Here is a 23,896-nt window from a genome sequence, read left to right as displayed (position 1 = left end):
TTGATGAATTCCTTTAGCTTATTTTTGTCTAAGAAGCTATTTATTTGTCTTTCGACTCTAAATGATAGCTTTGCTGGATTAAGTGTTCTTAGTTGTAGATCCTGGGTTTTCAGCACTTTGAATATTTTGTACCAGGCTTTTCTGTCCTGCAAAGTTTCTTTCGAGAAATCAGCTGCCAGTCTTACGGGAGCTCCCTTGTAGATAACTAATTGCTTTTCTCTTGTTGCTTTTAAGATTCTCTCTTTGTATTTAACCTTTGGCATTTTAATTATGGTATATCTAGGTGTGGGCCTCTTTGGGTAAAATTTTTTGGGACTCTCTCAGCTTCCTGGGGTTGTATGTCTGTTTCCTTCACCAGGTTAGGGAAGTTTTCCATCATTATTTCTTAAAATAGGTTTTCAAATTCTTGCTTTCTCTTCTCTCCTTCTGGTACCCCTATAATGCGAATATTATGTTTGATGTTGTCCTATAGGCTCCTTAAATGATCTTCCTTATTTTGGATTGTTTTTTCTTGTTGCTGTTCTGATTGGGTGTCTTCCGCTACCCCATCCTCTGTATCAGTGATTCGATCCTTCACTTCATCCACTCTGTTGATTCCCTCTAATATACTCTTCATCTCAGATATTATATTCTTCATTTCTTACTGGTTCTCTTTTATAATTTCCATCTCCATTTTTATGTTTTTTATCTCTTTGTTAAAGTTTTCACTGAATTCATCTACACTTCTCCTAGGTTCATTGATTATCTTTATAACCAGTGTTTTGAACTCTGCATCTGGTATATTGCTCGACTCCCATTTTTGCTGGAGCTGTGTTCTATTCTTTCATATGGGACATGCTTCTTTGTCTCCCCATTTTGGCTGCCTTTCTGTGTCTGTTCTTATGTGCTAAGCAAATCTCCTGGTCTTATTAGTGTAGCTTTGTGTAGTAGGTGTCCAGTGGCACAGTCCTGAGAGGGGTTTAGCTGCAGGCCAAGTTTAGCCCAGCCTGTGCCCCTCTGGGGCCACCTGTTAAGATTCAGCAAGCAATCCATAGATGCTTTGCTTATAGTTGCCTCAAGAAGCCATGCCAGAAACTGAGATCAGCTGCCACCAATGTGAGCCTTGGTGCCGCTCAGCAAGTGGCACAGGACTCGCTGAGGACACAACTGAATGTGGCTTGGGTGAGGCCATGAATTGGGGGAGGTGGAGTTTCAGGGAATCCTTGGATGGAGTGACCTCTGTTATCTAGTTCGATGACGTCTCAGCTATGGCAGTGCTGCGTCCACACACTGGGACGAGGAAGGGCTCAACAGAAGAGCAATGGATACAACTAGCACTTCTGCCTGGGAGAAAGCCTCGCCTCTGGTCCTTGCTTTGACAACTCTGTCCCCCCGTAAGTTCCTGGTGCCCCTGAGCAGCCAGCCTGGTGCTGGTGCTCAAAGCGAGCAGGTCCATCACCTTGAAAGTCTGCTCTTGGACATGGTCCCTGTAAGAGGCGTCTCTTGCTGCCAGCTGCTGCTGCCGCCTGCTGCTGCATAGCCTCTGTCTCGCTCAGCTACGTGAGACCAGGCAGCCTGGCATCTTCTCCCCCTCTTACCTCCCAACTGTTTGTTGTAGGGTGATTTCTTATTTTTCTCCGTAGGGGTGGGGTTTCTGTTCATCTAGAACCCCAGGCACCTCTGCTTGCTGTTTGCTCCTTGTTTCTGTCTCAGCTTTGATGTGGTTGCAGGAGGGGATGAGCAAAACTTCTATCATCTACGCCATTTTGCCTGGTTCTCTCCTACTTTAGTTTTTAAGAGAAACTTGAGCTTTAGAGTTAGATCTGAATTTGAATCTTGTCTCATAATATTACTGTGCTTTTTGCCAAATATTTAACTTCAACTGCCACATCGCATGCCCGGTCCCCGGATGATCCCCAGGTTAATGTTAGGATTAAATGAGATTACATAAAATTAGAAACTATCATGACCAGATACAAATTAGGCTTTTGATAAATGTTTCCGGTCCTAATGCTTTATGTGTAAAAGAGATTCAAATATTTGAATTTTTGAGCTCTCGTGGGTCACATTATAGATATTTCTGCTCCTTCTTCCAAAGGAAAGAATACTAAAGCACAGTACAAAAATAATTAAGTTTATCTTTAAAAAATTAATTAGAAGATTAACTAAATATTATACAAATAGATGATAGTTGTTTTACCAGACAATTCAGATAAAAGGCCCCTCTTTACTCTCACTAATACTGGCCTCTCCTCCGGGTAACTACAGTTAATAGTTTGATGTCCTTGACAGACCATTTTCTTATGTAGTTAAATATATGCTTATAGAAATGTATAGTGTGTGTGTGTGTGTGTGTGTGTGTGTGTGAGTACATAAAAAACATTATACTATTTTGTGTCCTTTTATTTCCTCTGTTATGTATTGTACAAATCCATCTTTGTTTGTACTCTTTTATTTCCATCTACTGTATGGTATTCTGAAATATGAATAAACTTCAGTATATCCAATCATTTTCTTAATCTTCAGTTTTTTATTATAAGACACAATGCTAGATTTCTTTTCGTGTAGATGTACAAATAGTTCTCTAAGTTGTGAAGTTACTAGGTTACAGGGTATACATATCTTAAATTTTAATAGATTATATTTTTTTCTGAGTATAAAAGTCACACATACATATTCGAAGTGAAAAGTATGGAAAAGTGTAAAATAAGAATATTACCTGGGGCAATCGTAGAAGAATTTTAGTGATAAGTTCAGGAAATTTTTTATTTTAAGATTGTGATTATAATTTTTTACACAAAAAGTCATTTATGTTTTATTGATTTATGTACTAGAGAGCCATTGCTTTTTGGTTCTGAACACATTTTCAAATCTTGAGTTAGAAAAGTCGTGTAACATAATGAAGCAAAATGAGAATTAGGAGAGGTATTTTGAAGGATATAAAAATTAAAAATGCTAGATCTAAAAGTGGCCTTAAAGTTTATCTTGTCTAACTTTCTTATGTATAGATGAGGAAGCTGAATTCCATAGTATGAACTGATTTACTCAGGCTAGTGAATTTCTTCTAGTTAGTGGTAGAGTTGGAAATGGACATACAGTCTCCTATCTGTTGATTTAGAGTTTTTTCTGTAAAGTGAATGAGCCACTGTTCTTGTTACTATTGCTTTACAGCAAATTTGTCCTAAACTTTGTGGCTTAAAATCATCATTTTTTTTTTTTTTTTTTACTCACAATTTTATGACTCAAGAATATGGGAAGGACAACTGGGAGGTTCTCACTTGGGTTTTCTAATGTGATTCCAGTTAGTTGTTGGCTGCAATTGCAGTCTTCTGAAGGCTCAGCTGAGATGAAGATTTAAGATGGCTCACTCACAGGACTGGCAGTTGTTGCTGATGTTCCATAGGGAGCTCAGCTGACTCTTGACCAGAGTGCCTACGTGTGGCTTCTCCAGCATGGTGGTTTCAGGTTATTGGACTTATTATGTAGTAACTGGATGAGCAGTATTAAGAGCAGAAGCTATAGAGCCTTTTCTGAGCTACCCTTGGATGTCATTTCCACTGCGTCCTTTTAGTTGTGAGTGATTTGCTGAGGTGGGCATAGATTCAGTGAGAGGGGACATAGGTCCTACCTCTTAATGGGAGGAATGTCAAAGAATTTGTAAACGTGTTTTAAAACTTACACAAACAGTTTGTGACATTTGTTAGTCTTTTCCTTGGTTGGATTCTCTTGATACCTAATAATTACGAGTGAATTACAGCTAAATAATATACCAACTGTTGATTATAGGTTTTCTCCATGTATTTCAGTGGTACTTACCTGTTGGGAAAAATTATAACATGATAATGAAATACCACTGTAGCCAGAGAGGTTATTATGGAGTTTTAATTAAAATTAAAGTTTTCCTTAAGTTAAATACTTTTATACATTGAGAGAATAAAAGCTTATGTTAAGATTATAAGATATTTTTGTAAAAATTGATCTTTACCTTTGTAAAGCAGAAGGGAATAAAATTTTACTAGCATTTATTGCAGCTTTAGGAACAGAATATACTTTTGAATTTAATAATGAAATAATGAAATTATTTCTGCTAGTCTCTTGTTGGAGTCCTCTATCCTGTTGTATTCTGCTTTTATTTCTTAATGGGAAACATTATTTTATTAGGACCAGTAACTTACATGGAAAAAATATTTCATTTGGAGCTAAGCATCATAAATAAGAAGCAAGTTAAGTATTTAAAGGGGTGTCAGTTTTAGAATGATTTATTTAGAGAGAAAATATAGGCATTTCCACCTACTCACTTAAAAACTAATGGCATTAATATTTTAAATTTGTATTGCAATTTTATTCTTTTAAAGGATTTTTTATTATATTACTTAAAAAGATAAAGAATGCAAGCAGTAATTTAATAAAGGACAGAATACATAAAGGTGAAAGTAGATGAAGCAATAAGATAGAATGTGATAGAAGAGTACCCAGATACAGATGTTTGTGAACAAATACCTATTTTATGCCATTTAAAAATTTCATTAATGCTTTTAAAGTCATATTGCCCTGATTTTTGGCAACTGGTATGTTTGCTTTTAGTATTTATATTTGAAATTTATAAATGAAGTGATGGATAAGGCTTAAGGATTGGAGTTTCTACAACCTTACCCTACAGGCCCATGGAATTACTGAGCAAGCCCTTTTCATGATTTCATTCTTGTAATTTAACAAATTATATAAAAAGGAAGAAAGGATGAGAAGAGGATAGTGACATCTCTATTACTACTATAGAGATTGAATTAGAACAATTTAAAAAATGTCGTAAGTTAGAATTTAGGATTGGAAGAGATTGTAGAGGTAATCTAATCCTACCACTTTATTTTAAAAAAGAAGAAACAGATTTGAAACTACAATAGCAGCAAGATTTCTATTTGCAAAGAGTTTTATTTGAATGAGTGTGCATATTTCAGTCTACTTAATTTTATTCATACATGTTGTGTCAGATATTTGTCTCTGCTATCTCTAGACTAACAGAACATTATGTACTCAGCAGTGCTATTTATACACATGCCATTCTTCATATTACTACTTATTTTTTTGTGTAGCTCAAATGAAACAACAGTAGAAAATGTTTGTGTTGTATGGAACCAAAAAGAAAAGAAAATAAGCAAATTTTAACTTTGTGGTAATTTTAAATTTAGATATATATTTATTCATTTTTTGTTTAGAATTATTTATAATCATCAGATATTTCAGTTCAAAAGAAAACAGTCTCTAGTATTATATGTACATGGATCTAATTAGAGAATTTCCCAGAGAAAGTAAGATCTTTTAGATTAAGATAACTTTTGAAGGAAAGATTATATTCAGTGTGGCCATTGTCATAAGCAAGTGTCCACTTATCTGTGTGTAATGACCAGATCATTAATTTCTGTGACTTTAATGTATTTAGCTGTTAATACAAATGAAATTATTTCAAACACTACCCCCCCTACCCGTGCAGCTATAAAAAGATGAATGTCCACTGTGGAAAAATTGAAAAGTATAAAAAAATATAAAGAGAAAATTTACCTGCAGCCATACCATCCAGGGATAACCATTGTTTATTAATTTTGCTTGCTTCTAGTCTTTTTCCTGCATACACTTATATAGTTGAGAAATAATCACTTAAAATAAATTACACTGTAGATATGCTCTCAATATTATTGCCTTTATTCAAGACAGAATCCAGGTGAATAGTTAAAACTAATTTGTCAAAACTTGTAGCTAAGGCAAGATTATTAAAATTAAAAGTCAGAGTTGCTTTACATAAATTAATAGGTAAAAGAAAATTAAATGTTTTTGGAGGTATAAGATTTAATTTTAATTTGTTAGTTATAAAAAGTACATTAATGGTTAAGGGTGGGATGGGGAATCACAGAGACTTGGTGGGGAGGACCTTAACAAACATCGACTATATTTTTTTCTAGTGCAGGAATTGATTTTACAACATTCCTGATAATTGGTAAGTCTCTCCATAAACACTTCCAGTGGTAGGGAGCTTATTTAGTTTGAGGCAACTTGTTAATTACTAGGAAGTTCTTCTCAATACTGTGTTAAGTCATTTTCACACATTTCTTATTTTCCTCCTAGAAAGATTTTTATTTTTATTTCCATATAACACCCCTTTAAATATTTAGCTTTAGTTATTTAATATTCTTTTCTGTACGTACCTCTTTCAGTTATTCACTTCTTTTAATAATCTATGATCCGCTCAGTGTACTATGTTGGGACATCCTTTGGTTTTTTTTGTTGGCCTTTCAGCAGCTACGCTAGACTGTTGGCAGGAACTCCAGTGGTCAAATGAAATGCCTAAGTTGTTTTTTTTTTCCCCCTCTCATACTTACAGCTGACATGTTAGAGCTCTCTCTCAGTTTGCACTTGTGCAAGTTGATTTAAAGCAAACAATCTCAGAATAAAGTGTTTATAGAAATCCTTGTTTCATTTTATTGTTCTAATCTCTCAAGATCTTTGGATTTTATGTTTATAACCTGATATGTTAAATATTCCTTTTAGCCTTGTGTATTCTGTATTAACCTTCTTTGAGTATTGTTTTAACTACTGTGAATTTCCCTGACTTCTCTTATGGAGCTCACATTTTTTTCATCTGTCTAGTAAATATATCCAAGAAAGAAAGACAGACGGGTTAGTGTGGGTTGAGAAACCATATGCAGATTTTGTAGACTTGGAATTTGAATCTATTTTTCTTATCTAATTTTGGACAAATATACATACTTTGTGCCTGAAACACATGTAATGTGTTTCTATTTTACATCCTTTTTTCATTTATAATAGTGTTTGAACATCTATCTGGTGACAATGAATATAGAGCTCTAGCATTGTTCTTATTCATAGGGTACAGGTATGCTATAATCTATTTACCCAATCCCCTGCTGTTTGAAGCCAAAGATTCTCTTTTTTTTGTTATTGTAAGTAACATTGTGATGTATAGTTATGCATATAGTTCCTATTCAGTTGTCTGATTATTTCTTTAGGATAAATTCCTCGAACTGAAATTTCTGTTCCAATGATAAATACACTTTAAGGACTTATGACATGTGTATTGACAAATCGCCATTCAGGAAAATTGTACTACGATATACTCTCATCAGCAGTGTGCAAGAGTACCTATCTTCCCACTGGTTTAGATGGAGATAATCTCCTTTCCTGTGGTTGATATCTACTGTGATGTCAAGCCAAACTCACCGGTCTATGTTTCCGGACTTTTGTTATTGTGCCTTTGCTTATGCCGTCTTCTCTTTTTAGAATGACTTTCCTTACCTTTGTCTGGCTAATTTTACTTGTCTTTTAGGCTATAAGGCTGCGAAATTTATAGAACTTCATATTTCCATGACCATGCTTGATCAAGGGTATTTGTTTCATAAGAAGTTTCTATTTGAAATTATGATGTAATCCTAACTTGGAATATAACATAGTTTTTCTAGATTTGTCTTTTCTCTCAGGGTTAGGAGAACAGTTTCATAAATGGCTGTTAGCTAAAATCTTAAATCTCAGAATCCCCTCTGCCCTTTGACATGATTTTACATCCTTATGTCTGTTTTCTGTCTTTTAAGTCTACAAATTTCATTCTGGTTGACTTTCTCCAAGGGCAAGGTGAGGGTGGCAGAGGAGGAGAGTGCAGAGTATAGTTTGACTGTCAGTCCTGGTGCCATCAAGGCTTTAGCAAAGGTGAGGATTAACAGGGAGGGTATATTGAAGTGCTCAGTGAATGCTGAATGACTGAACTTACTGGTAGCTGTGGAAAACCCAAGGATGGCCCTGAGGACTTATGCTGGACTTGACAGAAACCTGAAGTTAAGACTGGTTGTAAGCCAAGGAAGTTACACCAGCAGATAGAACAACTCGAAGCTAAGGCTATTTTTCAGCTTTAGAGATTTGAGAGGCTCCAATTGAGAAATCTGGGAATTTGTACTACAGTTCTAACATGCATTGTTAGCACAACAGATCGTATGCCAGAATACTACCACATACGTCTTTATAATACCAGTTGGCTCATGCATGTTTGGAAAATAGGAAAAATATGTCAGTGTAATATAGAAGTTTTGGTTTCATATGCTGTCTTTCCTAGTTTAGGAAAGCTAGGATAATGGACTAGAGTCATAGCCTTTAGCTGCAGGGGAAAAAAACTTGAACTCAGCTACAAAGACAGCAAGAGCCTTTGCAGCAACATTTTAAGAAAATTAGAAGTGTGCACCTATATTCAGGCTTTTTCCCTAAGAGGCACACCCCTAGCTTCACCTTAGTTTTGCTAGTGGCAGGCCGCTTCCTCTGCTCTTTCCTTGCCTTTGTCTCAGCTGGCTAGCTTCCCACTCTCTTGTTGTGGTACAGTGTACCATCCCTTGAGATTGCCTGAAACCGCTCCAAGATGTTTGCCTGGGTATCCAAATGATCTCCCCAGGTACCAGTTATGGCTTTTGTCTGCTTTTGCTTGTTGTAGACTCTTTAAAGCCTTTCCTTTATTTATTGTTTTACCCTTCTTCCCTTTCTTCCTTCCTATGCTAATCAACTCCCTCTTCAGCTTCTTTGTTTATTTGATGTTATGTTTATAAGGTTAGGAAAATTTTTATTTTGGTATTTTGGGGTGTTAAAGAGTCTCGCATTTGAAACAGATTAAGTTTAAGCACTCTTATATTTTAATACTAAGGATTTTCATTATATATTTTAGTCAAAATTAGCAGCATTGAAAAGGTACTATAGCAGATACATAAAAGTAAATGTGTTAATAATATATAAGCATGACTATATTATATATTTAGTGATTTATAAGCATATTTATGGTTATATAAAATACATAAATTCATGAATAAAACTATTATAATGCTGATTTTGTTTTCCTTCAGGAGGATCAGGATGGCAGTCAAGGTCTGGGCAAGAGAAAAAGGGTCAAACTAAGCGGTAACACCAAAGGTATTTATATTTAATTTTTTCCTTGTATGAAAAGCTCCTAAAATGCTTAATCACTAAGAACACTTGATTTGTTAGCCATATTCACACCAAAGCTGTTTGAGAAGCGAGTTACATTATTAGATTTGCCTAATGATTTCCTTAATAAAGTATTATTAGAGGGTGATCGTAGGGCTCAAATAAAACCTTTACTATTGGGATTTTGTCTTTTTTTTTTTTTTTTAATATAAAACATTCATTATCATATTTGATCCAGAAAAAAGTACGTCTTTTCATTGATTCTTTGATTTGAGTCCAGTGTTTTAGGTGTAAAGTTTTAGTTTGGTTTACATGTTTTCATAATCTGGGTTATGCAATTTCTAGAATGAAAAAGGATAAATAAGGGAGAGGTGGTGAAAGAGAGAGCAAGAGAGAGAACATGAATGAATGAATATGAGAATGAATGAGAAGAATAGCACTTAACACACAGTTCTCAGTAAGGAGTTAATACATGTTCACTCAAAGAGGAAGTAGATATGCTTGTAGTGAAGGAATAGTTTTGTAATAATAGTAATGAGTGATATTTATTGAACTTTTTGTATATGTTAGACATAATGCTCTATGTGTTGTTTCATTAATTTTCAAGGTAACTATATGAAGCAGATTTTATTATTACTATTTTATGAATTAGAAAATGGAAGTATGTTAGAGATCACAGCTAATAGGAGGTTGATCTTTAATTCAAATCCCAGAGCCTAAGCTCTTAACCACTAGGTTTTCTTGGCCCTCACTAAAAGCTTTTCTAGAGTACTTGTTTTTAGTTAGCAGCCTGTACTCTGGATTTTTGCCACGGATTTCCAAAGTTTAACATGGTCTATTGTCTGGTTTATTATTGTCTGTTACAGAGTCTCCAGTGGTTAAAATAATATTTTGATGAAAAGACGAGTTTTACTTCTGGTGCTGATTAAGTGTACCTTGTTTGGAATGTTTAGGACTGCCTGGAAAGATTGGGCAAGCAGGTAGCTTCAGTTGAGGCTCATTTTGTAAGTCTGTTCTTAGTTGCTTAGGCTGCTGCATTTAACTTGCAGATTGCTAGCAAAGGGCATGAAATTTGATCTGTGGTCCAGGATGCATACATACACACATGCTCCCCTTTTTCCTTGCTCAGCAGAGAACCTGTAATGCCTGAAGAAAATTGGAAACCCATATGGCTGCTTGGCCCTTTGACTTACCAGAGTTGTCCATGTGTATTCTTGAGTCCTTGAGACACATCTGAATTGGAGCAGATTGTTAGACACATACTTGAGTTTAAGCTTTAGGGATGCCCAGAAATATACCTGTTATGGTGTAAGATGTCATTGTTTTCCTTTAGCCTGATCAAGCTCTGGCTGAAGGTACTTTTTATGCAGACTTGAAGTTTATTTTCTTTTATCCTGAATTTTTTTTGCTTTTGGGATTGGATTGTCTTCTCTTTCTTCCTCCACTGGTAAGAAGTAGTAGAGATTTCAGACTTGATCAGTTACCATTTTTAGTTTAAGTATGTATATGGAAGAAACAGCTTTTTGAATTAGTAGAACCTCTGGTTTTTAAAAAGTGCCTGTTGCTTTTGAAGATTACTGAGGTAATGAGTTGCAGAGCCTGAACTCTGCTGTCTAATTAAAACTTTTACCTTTCTCATGCATTTATACTACATACTGGTTCTTCAAAAATTTCTTTTAAAAATTTGGCTTACGGTAGTTTAGGCATTGTAAAAGTCATGACAATTTAATCAAGATTTTAAAGGTAAATAGCCATACATGACTAATGGAAGCATTTCTAACCACATTTCCATACATAACACATAAAGCACATAACATAGGGTTTAAATATCTTGGGAAACTGACATCATCTAGTTTAAGAACAATAAAGAATTGTGGAAGTTTTTTTTTTTTGGTCTGAAGATGAAAAAATCAAATTGTTCGTAATTATACCTATTTTCATTTTAGTAGATGCCACAGCTTTTCTGATACATTTGGATTGTTTTATTTATTTAAAACAAAGTGAATGTATCTTTCTTTTTAAATGCTTGACATATAATAATTATGGTAGCTGCAGGCTTTTCATTTGACTAATGTAAGCATGTAGGGTCATAACTGAATTGTAAGATTAATATGGCTAGTTTTGTTCAGCTTTGTAAATGTGTTAAGAAGCACTTGTCTGTGAGGGTTTTATTTATTTATTTATTTTGGGAGTCTGTGAAATTTTCAATTATTTTAGTGCCAAGTGAATTGTGAGAATTAAATTGGCTTCAGCAGTGTGCTGTGGATCATATTTTAATTTTTAGTTATAATCCTTACATTCCTGCCACATGATCCACTTGGGCCCTAATTTTATTACTTTTTTTGGCTTTGGCTCTATTAGTGTCTGTCTCTGAATATATTTTAACTTATTTCTTGCAAGACTGGTTTATTTCTGTTTTTAAATCATTGTCATATCCTGGGAATGAACTATATCAGGAGGAAGAGTTTTCTGTTTTAAGAGTAGAAAATTATGAGATTTCAAAAATAAAGTTATTTAGTTTCTAATAAAGGGATGTATAGTGTAATCATATTTATATTTTTATTCATATTACATATTGTTTATACTGAAGGCCCCTTTGAAAGGGAGTTAGGTAGAGAATTGGTAAATATTTTTGCTTCTCTGTAGTTAAAATTATGGTTTCTCCAGAAATATAGAAATTATTATTCTGAAAATAATTACTAATGGAAAATTAGTAATTAATTACTAATGGAAAAATTAGGTTAAAGTTATATGTAAGAACTGATTCAAGTCTTTTTAAACTCAGAATATTTTATAGAAGAATCAAGAGGGCCATGGCATACTGAGTTTGTTGTTCCTCTTTTAGACTCATTTCCTGAGGGAGATGTGGTATGAACACATTACTTAGTAATAGAAGAACTGTGAAACTGGTTTAGGGTTAACTGAAAAAAATGCTACAAGGTTATTATCCTGCAAGACAATTTGAACTGTAATGTAGTTAGGGCCGTATCTGAATATTTTGGTGCTTATGATACTGTTTTTTCAAATCTTTCATCGAACTCTAGTTCTTGCTTAAGCACTGTCACTGAACCAGTTCATTCACAGTTGACACTTGATGTTCTTATTGATGACTGAGAGCAGTAGTCCAAGATCATTTGCTCTAACAAAGATTAATAGAATTTTCTAGTTCATTTTTAGGGAAAAAAATTAGAGAAAGCAAGAGAAAGAGATAGCTAAAGTATTAAAAACAATCAGTTCTTCATATACCTGTGGAGACCTTTCTGTTGACTGTGTCAAGGATGCAGAGATTAGCAAGATACAGTCTAGATTCAAGGAGTGATACTTTTCCTCATATATTTTTACTAGAAAAAAAGTAAATGCTTCTGTATATTAGAGCAAGCAATATATTAGTAACTATTTCTAGTGAAGTTAGTATTTTATTTATGAAAGATAATTGTGAAGAAATAGATAAATTATTGAATGTCAAGATTTCCCTCCTTTTTCTAAAAATTAAAAAATGTAGATAATTTTGGACTTTATGTCTTTAATAGTATGTTTTTAGCTTAAAAATTATTATTATTTTAAATTAAGTACCATGAATAGTGTTCCTGTAAGGTAATTATTTTGAATCTTAGTAGAAATTTTAGATAAATGGCTTATGTTTATGGAAAAGTAATTACTTATTATTTTTTAGTTGCTACTTTATATTAAAATATAAGGATTCGGTATTCTGTAATTTATATGCTGTGGAGATTATAGAAACCTAGCTTGATGTTTCCATATTATCACTAAATTATTAAAGGGGTAGCCTTAATTTTTAGATACATTTAGGTGTTTGAGGTTGATGGGTTATTAATTATTGTAAGATTTAAATGAGATAAGGAAAAATCATTAGGTGATAAATTTTTTTTTGTATGCAGATCAATCCATAATGGATGTTTTGAAACATAAAAGTTTCCTAGAAGAACTATTGTTTTGGACTATAAAGTATGAATTCCCCCAGAAGATGGTAACTTTCTTACTCAACATGCTTCCAGATCAGGAGTATAAGGTATCTATATTTTTTCCCTTTCCTTTCTGATCTTTGTTTCCTTTTCTTTGCCTTTTCATTATTAAATGTTTTTGATATATTTCTCAGCTGTGGCTTATTGTATTGTAGCTCTGAAAACTGATATAATACTATGAAAGAGCATTAGCGTCCTCTGTTGCCAACACAGGGGCTGCAGAAAAAGTGTCATATTGTAGATCTGTGACAGAGGACCACTACTAAAGCAGAATTCCTGAGGGTTGCCTTTCTGCATGGAACTTGATCCAGAGTGGATGCTGGGGGACAAATACATTTGCACAGATAAATTTTTAGTTACAAATTATAATAAGTTTTCTAAAGGAAAGATACAAGGTGCTATGAGAATGTGTGATGGGGGCAGCCGAATTTAGATGGTGGTATTAGGCATGGGAAAACATGGGATTAGTAGCTGCTGGCCATAACTGTTAAAGGCAGAACAGTTATTGGCTCATGTACACATGTAGGTAGGTGAAGTCTCCAGTCCCAGAGGGTCTGGACCCACCTGTTAATCACCATATAGTTACGGCAGTGACACAACCTAGTGTATGAGAAGAAAATAAATCACGCTGTAGTTCTTACGGTTTAGGTAATAAAGCTTTATTAGCAGTGACATTTTAATAATGCTGTTGTTTTGTGTATTTTTACCTGCTTAAGAAAACAACAGAGGAAATGTACGTGTTAGAGTATTTAGTCAGATTAGCAGTCAGCTTTCAGATCAAATAGAAGAAGGTATTTCTTTCGGTGTAATCACGTTGACTCGTTAAGTTGTATGAAATCCTCTGTGATAGGTTTTAGCTGAGACTGTAGATTTTGTTGTTAAAGTAGCACAGAACAACGACATATACTTGGACATTAGTAAATTAATGTGTTTTGAGCATAGTGAAAATTCGTATTTTAAACCATGATATTGTAATTGTTTTAACATTTTAATAATTTAAAATGCCTATTAAAATTGTTTAACAATTAGAGTATTTTGCTAATGTTCCAGTAAAAGAGGAAAATGTGACTTTAGACTACCATCATCATTGAAATTATTTTTACAATTACCTTGGACATTTTTACAAGCTAATAATAGTTTTAAAATGTTAACATAATATATTGGAAAATGTGTTATAAAACTCAAAGTGAAATTAACGTGTCTTTTTCTTTCTATTTAAAAAAATTTATAGGTTGCTTTTACAAAAACTTTTGTTCAGCATTATGCTTTCATTATGAAAACACTGAAGAAAAGTCATGAATCAGACACAATGTCTAACAGAATTGTGCATATTAGTGTTCAGTTGTTCAGCAACGAGGAGCTAGCCAGACAGGTAACAGAAGAATGTCAGCTGCTGGATATTATGGTCACTGTGCTATTATACATGATGGAAAGTTGCCTTATTAAAAGTGAGCTACAAGGTAAACTCAGAATTATTTTCACTAATTTTATTATTATTACTATACAGTGTATACCTAGCCTTAAAAACTCTTTATATGCTTAAAATAGTTTTAAAAAGATTATAAAATAATACACGTTTGTTAAAGAAAAATTTGAAAATTTTCAGCAAAATTTAAAGAAAAACTTTAATTTTGTAGTTTTGTTATTCACAAATAACTTGTTAACATGTTTGGTATTACTTTTCATTTTCTGTGATATGAATATATTTATAGATATAAATACATTAAAAATATGCTACCGTATATACATTTCAAGAACACGGTTTTTAATGATTGCAGGTATTACTATCACATGGTTTTACAATAATTTTTTTAACCATTTACTTATTAGACATGTCCTATTTTTTATCAGCCTTAGACATTTTTATATGCCTGTACTTTTAAAATTTGTTTTATATTTTCATTTATTATTTAATTATAATAAAAATAACAAAATATAGATGCAAAATAACTTACACCCAGAATTCTATAAAATAGTTTTTATGAATTTGATTTGAAGGTCCATAGTTGTCTTACATATTGCATATTACTTTCTTATCCTTTATGTCTCCAAGTGAGCTCTTGTTGCAGTCACTTCTGGAAGCATTATGGTCAGATCCCACTGGTGTATGGATGTGTATGCTGTAGCGACGTCTCCTGTTCTCCCTCCTACTTCATGCCACTTTGTGTGGCATTTCCACCGGTCTGTCAGTTCAGGATTAAGCACTTCACACCATGAATGTCTATTGTCTCAATATGATTCCATCAAGTGGAAAAAGAAGTTAGCTAGAAATGTGATCCCTTTTACCCTTTCTCCTAATACCCTGTCTCTGGGGGCCTCTTCACCATTCCACAGCCTGTCTCTCCCTAGGTATCCCCATCCACTTAGAAACTGCCTTGGATTTGAGGCTGGGAGGAGCCTGCTTCTCTAAGAATATGCCTATACTTCTATAATTTAAAAGTTGGACTAAATCTTGCCTTTTCTGCGTTTTTCGATTTTCTTCTTTTGTGCCCACTGTATGGTTGATACCCCTCAAACTGCCATATATCTAGGACCTCTTCACATTCTCATTTCTCTGTGGTTTTTTCATCTTAACTTTACCTCCCTGTAATAATTTATATTATTTTAATATTTGCTATGTACTAGACACTTTGTTAATATTATTTATATGTTTAAATTAAGCTTCTAAACAACTCCGAGATTGACATTATTACTATTCCCACTTTAAAGATGAGTAAATCGAGACTTAAGGAAGTTAAGTCATTTACTGTAAAGTATACAGATAGTAAATGACAGAGCCAAGAAGGACTTCATAACTCCTGATGTGAGAATCTTTGTTCTTAACTATGACAAGGCCAGGCCAACACTGATAGGGCATTATCTTCTCTTGTTGCCACTTGGAGCTAACTTTAAAAATAACAACAAACAGTCCTTCAAATTAAATCTTAAGACCTTTCCATTTTCTGTGGAGGAGAAATCTAATAGTTAAGACTTGCATTGTTTTATTGTTGCCTCCTTTTGCATATCAGCTCCTATTTTCTCTTTATACTGATGGTCTATTTTCGGTATATTTTCATGTAATACCATAGCTTGAACTTGTTATATGCTCAGTATAGGACACAATGCCTTATATTTAATAATAGCTAGCTAATAATTATGATAGTTACTACCTTTTGAATACTCACTATATGCCATGCTTTTTTCTCAGTACCTTATATGTATTATCTCATTTAACTACCAGTAATTTTGTGGAGTGGATACTGTTTTCTCCATTTTGTAGACGAGGCAGTTGCGGCTTAGAGAGTTGAAGTCAATGGTCTGTTATTTTACAGCTGTAAGTGGGTAGGGCTTGGGTGTCTGACTTCAAAACCCATACCTTTTTGCCCACTGTGCAACTCTGTCTTCCCATTGTAGGTGTGGTGGGAGAGTAATACATTATTCACATTAAGTAATATACCTCTTTACTTTTTTAAAGGAAAATTTAAAAGCTGCTTTGTATTAGTTATTCTGTCTTCATGTAAGATGACCTTTTCTGTCTTAGAGATTTAGCTACATATATTGCTTTTTATTTTTTAAAGTAGTAGCTATCATTATTCAGGTGTATCAATGATGTTCTTATATAGAATTATATTTAGAGGTCTTTTCACAAAAATAGAATTTCAGATTTATAAACTAGAAATTTTTTTAGAGTTTAGAAGTATCTGCTCTTTTGAAAAGAATCTGGAGTCTTATTTTCTTGACTAAGTGGTTTAGCTATGCTTATTATACATGGTTTGCATTTGGTCTTAGAGAAAACCGTTTTGGTACAGCTAGCTATCTAACCATCCACACTGCTGCCCAATCTAAAAACCTAGGAGTCATTTTTGGATTCTTGTCACGAACATCACTGTCTGTCCTTTACACCTTCTAAATGTCTTAAAATAGACACTTCTCTTTATCTCTGTGCCTTCACCATAGTTCAATCCGTTGTAGTCTCTAGGCCTCTACCACTAGTTATCACCACCTTCCTTCAAGTCACTTTGCACACTACACATCTGATTATATCCCCTCTTTTACCACCTCAAACCCCCTCCAGTGGCTTGCCATTGTCTTCATGTGAACTCTAACCTCCTGAAGCTGATTTATAAGGCCTCTGGCCTCATTCGTGCCACCCATCCTTTATATTGTTTGTCTCAGTGAATTCATCCTTTTTTTATACAGCTTCTTCTACTTAGAACACTGTTTCCTCCCCCATCCCTAGTTTATTTGGCTAATCCTAATTCCTGCTTCATTCTGAAAATCTGTTTAAATATCAGTTCCTTGGGAAAGTCTTTTCCTGAATTATAGACTACTTTTATTTGTTCTTATGACTTCCTGTACTTTTCTTATTATAGCCCTTATCACACTCTGCCTTCTTAGATATTAACCTCAGTGGAGAGAGAGAGACTATGTAAATCTTGCTTTATTTACCACCTTCTTTTCAGAGCTTAATAGACTACCTGTCCCTCAGTAAGTGCTCAATAAATATTTGTTGATCATTGGATCTCATCAGCACAAAATCATAGCTCTATATATTTATAGTGACTAAAGTACCTGTTGGGTAAAAATAGAAGTCCTAATCATTTTATTTCGTTAAAGATTCCAAGGTGTTTTTCACAAGAACAGTAGTATTTAAAGCAGTGTCAAGAAAATAGTGATTTTGATTAATTATATTCTGCTTATTCATCCTCTAGTTTTAATTACATAGAACAGTGTTTTTCAGTGTTTAAAAAATTTTTAAATCCCAGCATCCCTAAGCACTGTCTCATCAATATCAGTGGCTCAGCAACTCACAGTGGCAGTAGTAGTTTTCAGTCAGTGGGCTTTTCGGAATCTCAGGTGTGGGTAATTTGTAGAAAGCCTCTCACCCCTACTCCCTCATTAAGTTATACCTTCTCTCATCCTATTGAGAAGCACTGAAAGAGAGCATAGTTAACTTTGTGGGTCCTGTTTTTATATATGGTTAAATTTCAATGTGATAAGAGCTCTCATATTGGTTGAGCACAGGCCTCAAGTTCAACAGCAAAGGCAGCACAGTAGGTCTGAGACTCAAATTCCAAATGCTTGTTTAGTTCTCACTTGTTTAAGTTCATACCTTGCAGAAAAAGCAGATATAAACCTTGCTAGAAGAAAGTGACTGTTCATATTAAAAAGCAAGAATTGGATAAAATAATTTCATGGACTGAAACCTAAATTTAATGTATGTAAATTAAGAAGTTCAGTAAAAGCCTTCCTCACTGATGAATTTGACAAGGAGGTGGTTAGTTGAAAAAGATGGTTAAAGTGAGGAATCATTAAACAAATGATACATATATATATCTTAAACAGTAAAATCTAACTTAAAACACAGAAATGCATGTTCATTCTCCAATCTTTTAATTATGGGCAAAGCATTTTTAAGATGTGGTTTCCTTGACTGAAGTTCTTTCATCTTTCTTTTATATTACCACATCTGTAAAGCATTATCTGTGATTTTTAGTTTGTTTTTTTAGAGTAGGAACATTAGATCTTTGTGAAGCAATCTGGGCATAAAAATCTTTCTAGGCTTTTATGATTTTTCTTCTCCAAGATTTTTTTAGCGTTTTCTTAGGCATTTACTTTTATTGTCTTGCAAAAGTTTATGATCCAGTTTTTGTAATACCTCTCTTTATGCATTCATATTTCATCAGTTTTTATACTTTTAATTTAAATTTTATAATTATAATAAAAAGAACAATTAGCATGAACAGAAACAAAAACTGACTCTGAATAAGCATAAACCTCAGCTTGTGTACTAGGTAATAGGCTATTAGCTTTGAGCATTCTGTGTGTTATGGGTATTGTATTTTATAGCGGAAATAGGAAGCTTGTTTGTCTAGTGAATCCGTTAAATAGGAATAGGTTAAGAGAGCTAATGTATATGTGCTATAACTTCTAATAGTAAAGATTTGGGGCAAGCATAACCACCTCCCCCAACAATGTATTTAAACTCTGAGGATATTTTTTTAAAGGCTTAACATGTTTGTGTTTTCTGTTCTTTCATTTTTGACATACTGTGTTTGCTAAAACATTATATTTACATATTCATTGAATAGAAGAAAGCAATTTAATATATATTGCTTAAATCATACAAATGTGATTGCTAAGATGGAATGAGATTAATCTAGGAATAAAAACATTTTGTTGATTGGAACTGAAATACTGCATTATGTCATTAGAATCCGGAAAATAATGTGGTCTTGTAAACATAGCTAGCTCAGTATCATGTAATACGTTGGACATATGGTAATGATTATTATAATGACGTGCTAAGTGTTATGTTAACATTTCATTTAAAATATGTGTCTTTTTCCATTATACAGGTGGGGAAATTGATTCAGAGTCTAAGTAACATGCCTGAAGCCATATAGTTATTAAATGGCAGGCTGGGGTTTGAACTTAAGTGTCTCCGATTCTACAGTGTATAATCTGTGTCATTGGTAAAGTTTAATTTTTAAAAACTTATTTTTGGGCTATGTGTGTCTGTTTTAGATGAAGAAAATAGTTTACATGTGGTAGTGAACTGTGGAGAAGCGTTACTGAAGAATAACACTTACTGGCCTCTTGTCAGTGATTTTATTAATATCCTTTCTCATCAAAGTGTGGCTAAGAGATTTTTGGAGGACCATGGTTTGTTAGTTACATGGATGAACTTTGTGTCTTTCTTTCAAGGTATGAATTTTACTTTTTTGTTAATTTCTTTAGTTTACAAAATGCCTAATGCCGAACTATCAAATACTAATTATAAGATAATAAATAGCACACTATTCAGGTTACATACGAAGTGTTTCATTTTAATTAATTGATATTTGTAAGTACTTTAATAAAGTATTCATGAAAACATTATAGAGTTATGAAAAATGTCAAATTATTAAAAAAGAAACAGGAGAGTAAGAATTTATTTTAGTATTTTAAATTATTAATCTGGAAGTTTCTAATCTGTTGTCTAAGAAAGATTCATAATGCTTTTATAAAAATTTCAACTAACATCAGTTAAAATAGTTTTGACTTTTTTATTCAGTATATTGTATTATGTTATATAAGAAAGAGACAATTTACAAAGTGTTTCTAAGAAAACTTAGTTTGTAAAGAATTCCAATAAGACTTGTTTTATTTTTTAAAATTTATGTATTTTTATACATATTGTTTATATATGCCATTTGTGTGCATGTTAGAATGTGTTTGGTACTAGGAAGTATTTTACTTGATTTTTAGTATGAATACTTGCTAATATTTTGCAAGGTTTATATCTGTTTTAATTTTTGCAAGGTATGAACTTAAACAAGCGAGAACTAAATGAGCATGTGGAATTTGAGTCTCAGACCTACTATGCTGCCTTTGCTGCTGAACTTGAGGCCTGTGCACAGCCAATGTGGGGGCTCTTATCACATTGTAAAGTTAGGGTATGTTGGAAATATTTTTGTTGATTTCTTTGTTTTCCTTTAAAAGAATTAAGAAAAAGATGTGAAAACATTGATTTGTTTACTTGTTTATAATAATGTTGCAGTGTTTAATTCTGAACTCATCTCTGTGAAAGCTGACTTGAGGCAGTAATTATTATTCTTAGGCAGGTTGGAATTTATATTATAAGATCTTTCCAGCTTTCTCTTATTGTGAATAGTTTTGGGAGTTTCATAAGTCTCTACTTTCATCTTTATTTCATTTTACTAATTACCTGTTAGTTGCCTAATGCTTCTTTTAAGGGATGAAGATAGTCTTCAGTAACATTTACATTTTTAGGATACCAAGCACAAAATCAGTATATATTTCATACAATTTCCAGTTGTATATAAAAAGAATCTAAGGGTAGCATAGCAGCAACATAAATTCTTATAATTGGATAAGAAAATGCTTATTTGTAATTGCGTGTATTTATGTCTTTCTATACAAGTATATATTTCACTTTTGCATTTTAAAGTATTGATTTGATGGTTCTCCAGAATCCTTGGACAATCCAAAAAAATGGAATGCCCTGATCCTAGTAAACTAAGGACTTGACTAAGATTTTGCTGTATGAATCCCACGAAGTCCAGCTTGCTAGCCTGTACCAAATAAGCATGCTGGACAAAATTTTATAGTGGAAATATTTTGAAATCTGGATTCTGGTCTGGGCTCTGCTTTTCTTAGGTTACTGGATCAACTTATTTACAAGTATTTGAGTATTTGAATTTCTTAGTTTCAGTCTTTTTCTTTATTTTTATGGTAAAATGAAACAAAATGGAAATGGGATAGCAGAGGCTTTTGCCCTTTTTCACAGAGTTATTGTGAGGCTCTTTTCCATATACTCTTTAAATATATGTGTTCTTTTAAGCAGATTTATGTTTCCTCTCATGACTTCAGCTATTCTCTAAATCCAGATGACTCACAGTTTGTTACAGTCTACCCATGTTCAAATTTCCAACAACTCCGGGTATTCATGTAGCTCTCCTTATAGGTAAATGAATTTTCTCAGGTTCCTAACTGAAAAATCATCTGTTCATATTGTATCCTTTATGTTCATTTAATGGTATCTTACATGATGCAATTATCTAACACACGAACTTTCTCCCTGGTATACCTGTTGTGTTCAACCTGTAATCAGATGCCATAAATTCTCTCTTTCATTCCAGTAATGTCTCCCTACCACTTCTTTCCTCTGTCTTAATTTATTCATATTTTTAAAATCTAGGTTTTTAAGGTAATTTCTTAACTGGTTTTCCTACCTCTAGATTCTTCCTACTATAATCTGGACCAACACTTAAGTTACTTTTCTAAATTCTGTGCATATCTCTTCTTTGCTTAAAAATCATTCAACTTCTTATCTGTCTACAGGAAAAGGCCTGTGTTTCCTGTAGACACATTTAAGATTCTCCACAATTTTTACTCAATTTATCTCTCATAATTCACCTTCCTATACCCCTTCTACATCCGTGCCTTTATTGGGTTGATTACCATTCGTCAATATGCAGTATGCTTTCCTGATTTCTATGCTTTTGTTCAAGCTAGTCCCTTTTTTGGCATATCTTCTCTCATTCTCTCTGCTTAGTCCAGTGCTGCTTTTGCATGAGAATCATCTGGGAAACTTTAAAAATACATGTGCCTAAGCTCCACTGTCAGAGATTTTGATTTATTTGATGTGCAGTAGGACCTCAGCAGTGATTCTGACTATTGTGAAGAACCGCTAGTGTTAGTGTTAGCTTTTCAAAAATTCTATTCAGAAGACTTAACTGATGTGTAATCTGCTCATTTAAGTTTTTTCAGTCAGATTTATGGTTCCAATCCAGTGTTTTCTTAGTACCTTGTTTGATTTCCACTGTAGTATTTATTAAAAAAACTGTCATATAAGGTTTGTTTGTTCATTCATTCAAAAAATATTTATTGAATACTATTCTGTGGTAGATACTAATTAAATACTTGCATTTTTGGTGTTGAACCAAATAGATATGGTTCTTGCTGTTATAGAGGAGCCTTATAAGTGAGATAGACATTAAGTATATACATAGATTTTGTAAGCTTTTTCTAAGTGCTCTATAAGATAGTAACAGGTGGTTGTGAATGTATGTGGAACTTAATTAGATTGAGGCTCAGAAAAGGCCTTTCTGAAGAAAATATGAAGCAGCCAACTATGTGAATAAAATTGGGGTTAGTGGGGGTAGTCAGGGAGGTAGAATGGAATAGCCTACCTCCAATAGCAAAGTGATTGATCCTTTTAAGGAATTTGTGGCTGGAGTAATAAGTAGAACATTGAGTTGGAGAGATAGGCAGGGATCAGACTATTAAAGCAGGTCCTTATAGATCATGTTAAATAACCTTGGATTTAATTTTAAGGAGAAGCCAGTGAAGGTTTTTAAGCAGGGGTTTGTGTGATTTGATTTACATTTAAAAGATCACTCTGATTGCTGGGAAGACTGATTGAGAGGAGTGTGGGGAACAACAAGACTAGAAGCACGGAGACCAATTAAGATGCTGTGATAATAGTCTAGATGGTAAATTCAGGTTTGAAATTCAAGGTGGATTCAAGATACATTTTGGATAGCAAAGATGTATTTTGGAGGTACAATCAATAGACTTAGTGATGGATTGTATGTTATTGATGAGTGAGAGAAAAGACTTTTGGGTAACTGTGTATGGAAATAATATTTACAGAGGTAGAAAAGATTGATAGTAAAGCAGGTTTAGAGAAATCAGAGTTAGTTTTAGGTAAGTTAAGTATGTGATGTCTATGAAAAATCCAAGTGGAAATCGTGAATAGGCAGTTGGAATATATGAGTTGGAATATATGGCTGTATGTATCTCAAGCTCAAAAGAGAAGGCTGGACCAAAGTTATAAATTTTAGACTCTTGGGAATATATATAATATTTATTGCCACACGAAGAGATAAGACCAAGTAGGAAGAGAAGAGCAGTAGACCCGGAGGAAAAAACTACTAACATTTGGATGTGGAGGGAGAGGAGAAAACCAGAAGAATTCAGTATCATATAAGCCAACAGAAGACAGTGATTCAGGAGGAAGGTTGATATGATATTGATACGAAGAGACAGTATTTTAGGAGGATTATTCTGACAACTGTCTTGAGGACGAATTTGGATTATGAAGCTGGGGAGTTATGTGATAATGAGAAATCATTGTTTCCAGACAGTAGTTTATTTTTCAGCTTTGAAGGCCAAGATTGCAATGTGTTTTGTGGTTCCCTTAACTTAAGAGGTGAAAGAACAGGGAGAGAGAAAGCTCATATTGTCCTGGTATAGATCTGAGAGTAGTTTCTCAGTTAAAAGAATATTTAGTTCCTAGATAAGATGTTCTCTTGACAAGCACCTACACTATGCCAGACATTGTTCTTTACACTGTATTCTTTATATTTTTATCAAATCCTCATAACATCTCTTATGAAGTAAATAGTATCATCCCTTTCTTTCAGAGGTTAAATAACTTGCCCAAGTTCACACAGCTGTGGGTGAAACCTGAGTTTGAA

At 33.5% G+C, this 23,896-nt stretch overlaps 1 protein-coding gene across 6 annotated transcripts in view; it reads left to right on the top strand.

The window, feature by feature from the left end:
* The window catches only part of UBR3 (ubiquitin protein ligase E3 component n-recognin 3 (putative)), a 187,984-nt gene that overhangs the window by 44,796 nt on the left and 119,292 nt on the right, over positions 1 to 23,896 (top strand). For all 6 annotated transcript variants that reach the window (XM_011357832.2, XM_011357787.2, XM_011357796.2 and 3 more), the window contains exons 6-10: positions 8,865 to 8,931; positions 12,846 to 12,976; positions 14,161 to 14,389; positions 19,437 to 19,616; positions 20,214 to 20,347. In XM_011357832.2, the coding sequence (XP_011356134.1) occupies positions 8,865 to 8,931; positions 12,846 to 12,976; positions 14,161 to 14,389; positions 19,437 to 19,616; positions 20,214 to 20,347 (741 nt within the window). The remainder of the gene's footprint in view (positions 1 to 8,864; positions 8,932 to 12,845; positions 12,977 to 14,160; positions 14,390 to 19,436; positions 19,617 to 20,213; positions 20,348 to 23,896) is intronic.

The sequence above is a fragment of the Pteropus vampyrus genome, unplaced genomic scaffold, assembly GCF_000151845.1.
Source record: "Pteropus vampyrus isolate Shadow unplaced genomic scaffold, Pvam_2.0 Scaffold2, whole genome shotgun sequence".
Lineage (NCBI taxonomy): Eukaryota > Metazoa > Chordata > Mammalia > Chiroptera > Pteropodidae > Pteropus > Pteropus vampyrus.
The sequence above is the reverse complement of the archived record's forward strand: the minus strand, read 5'-3'. Positions and strand labels throughout refer to the sequence as shown.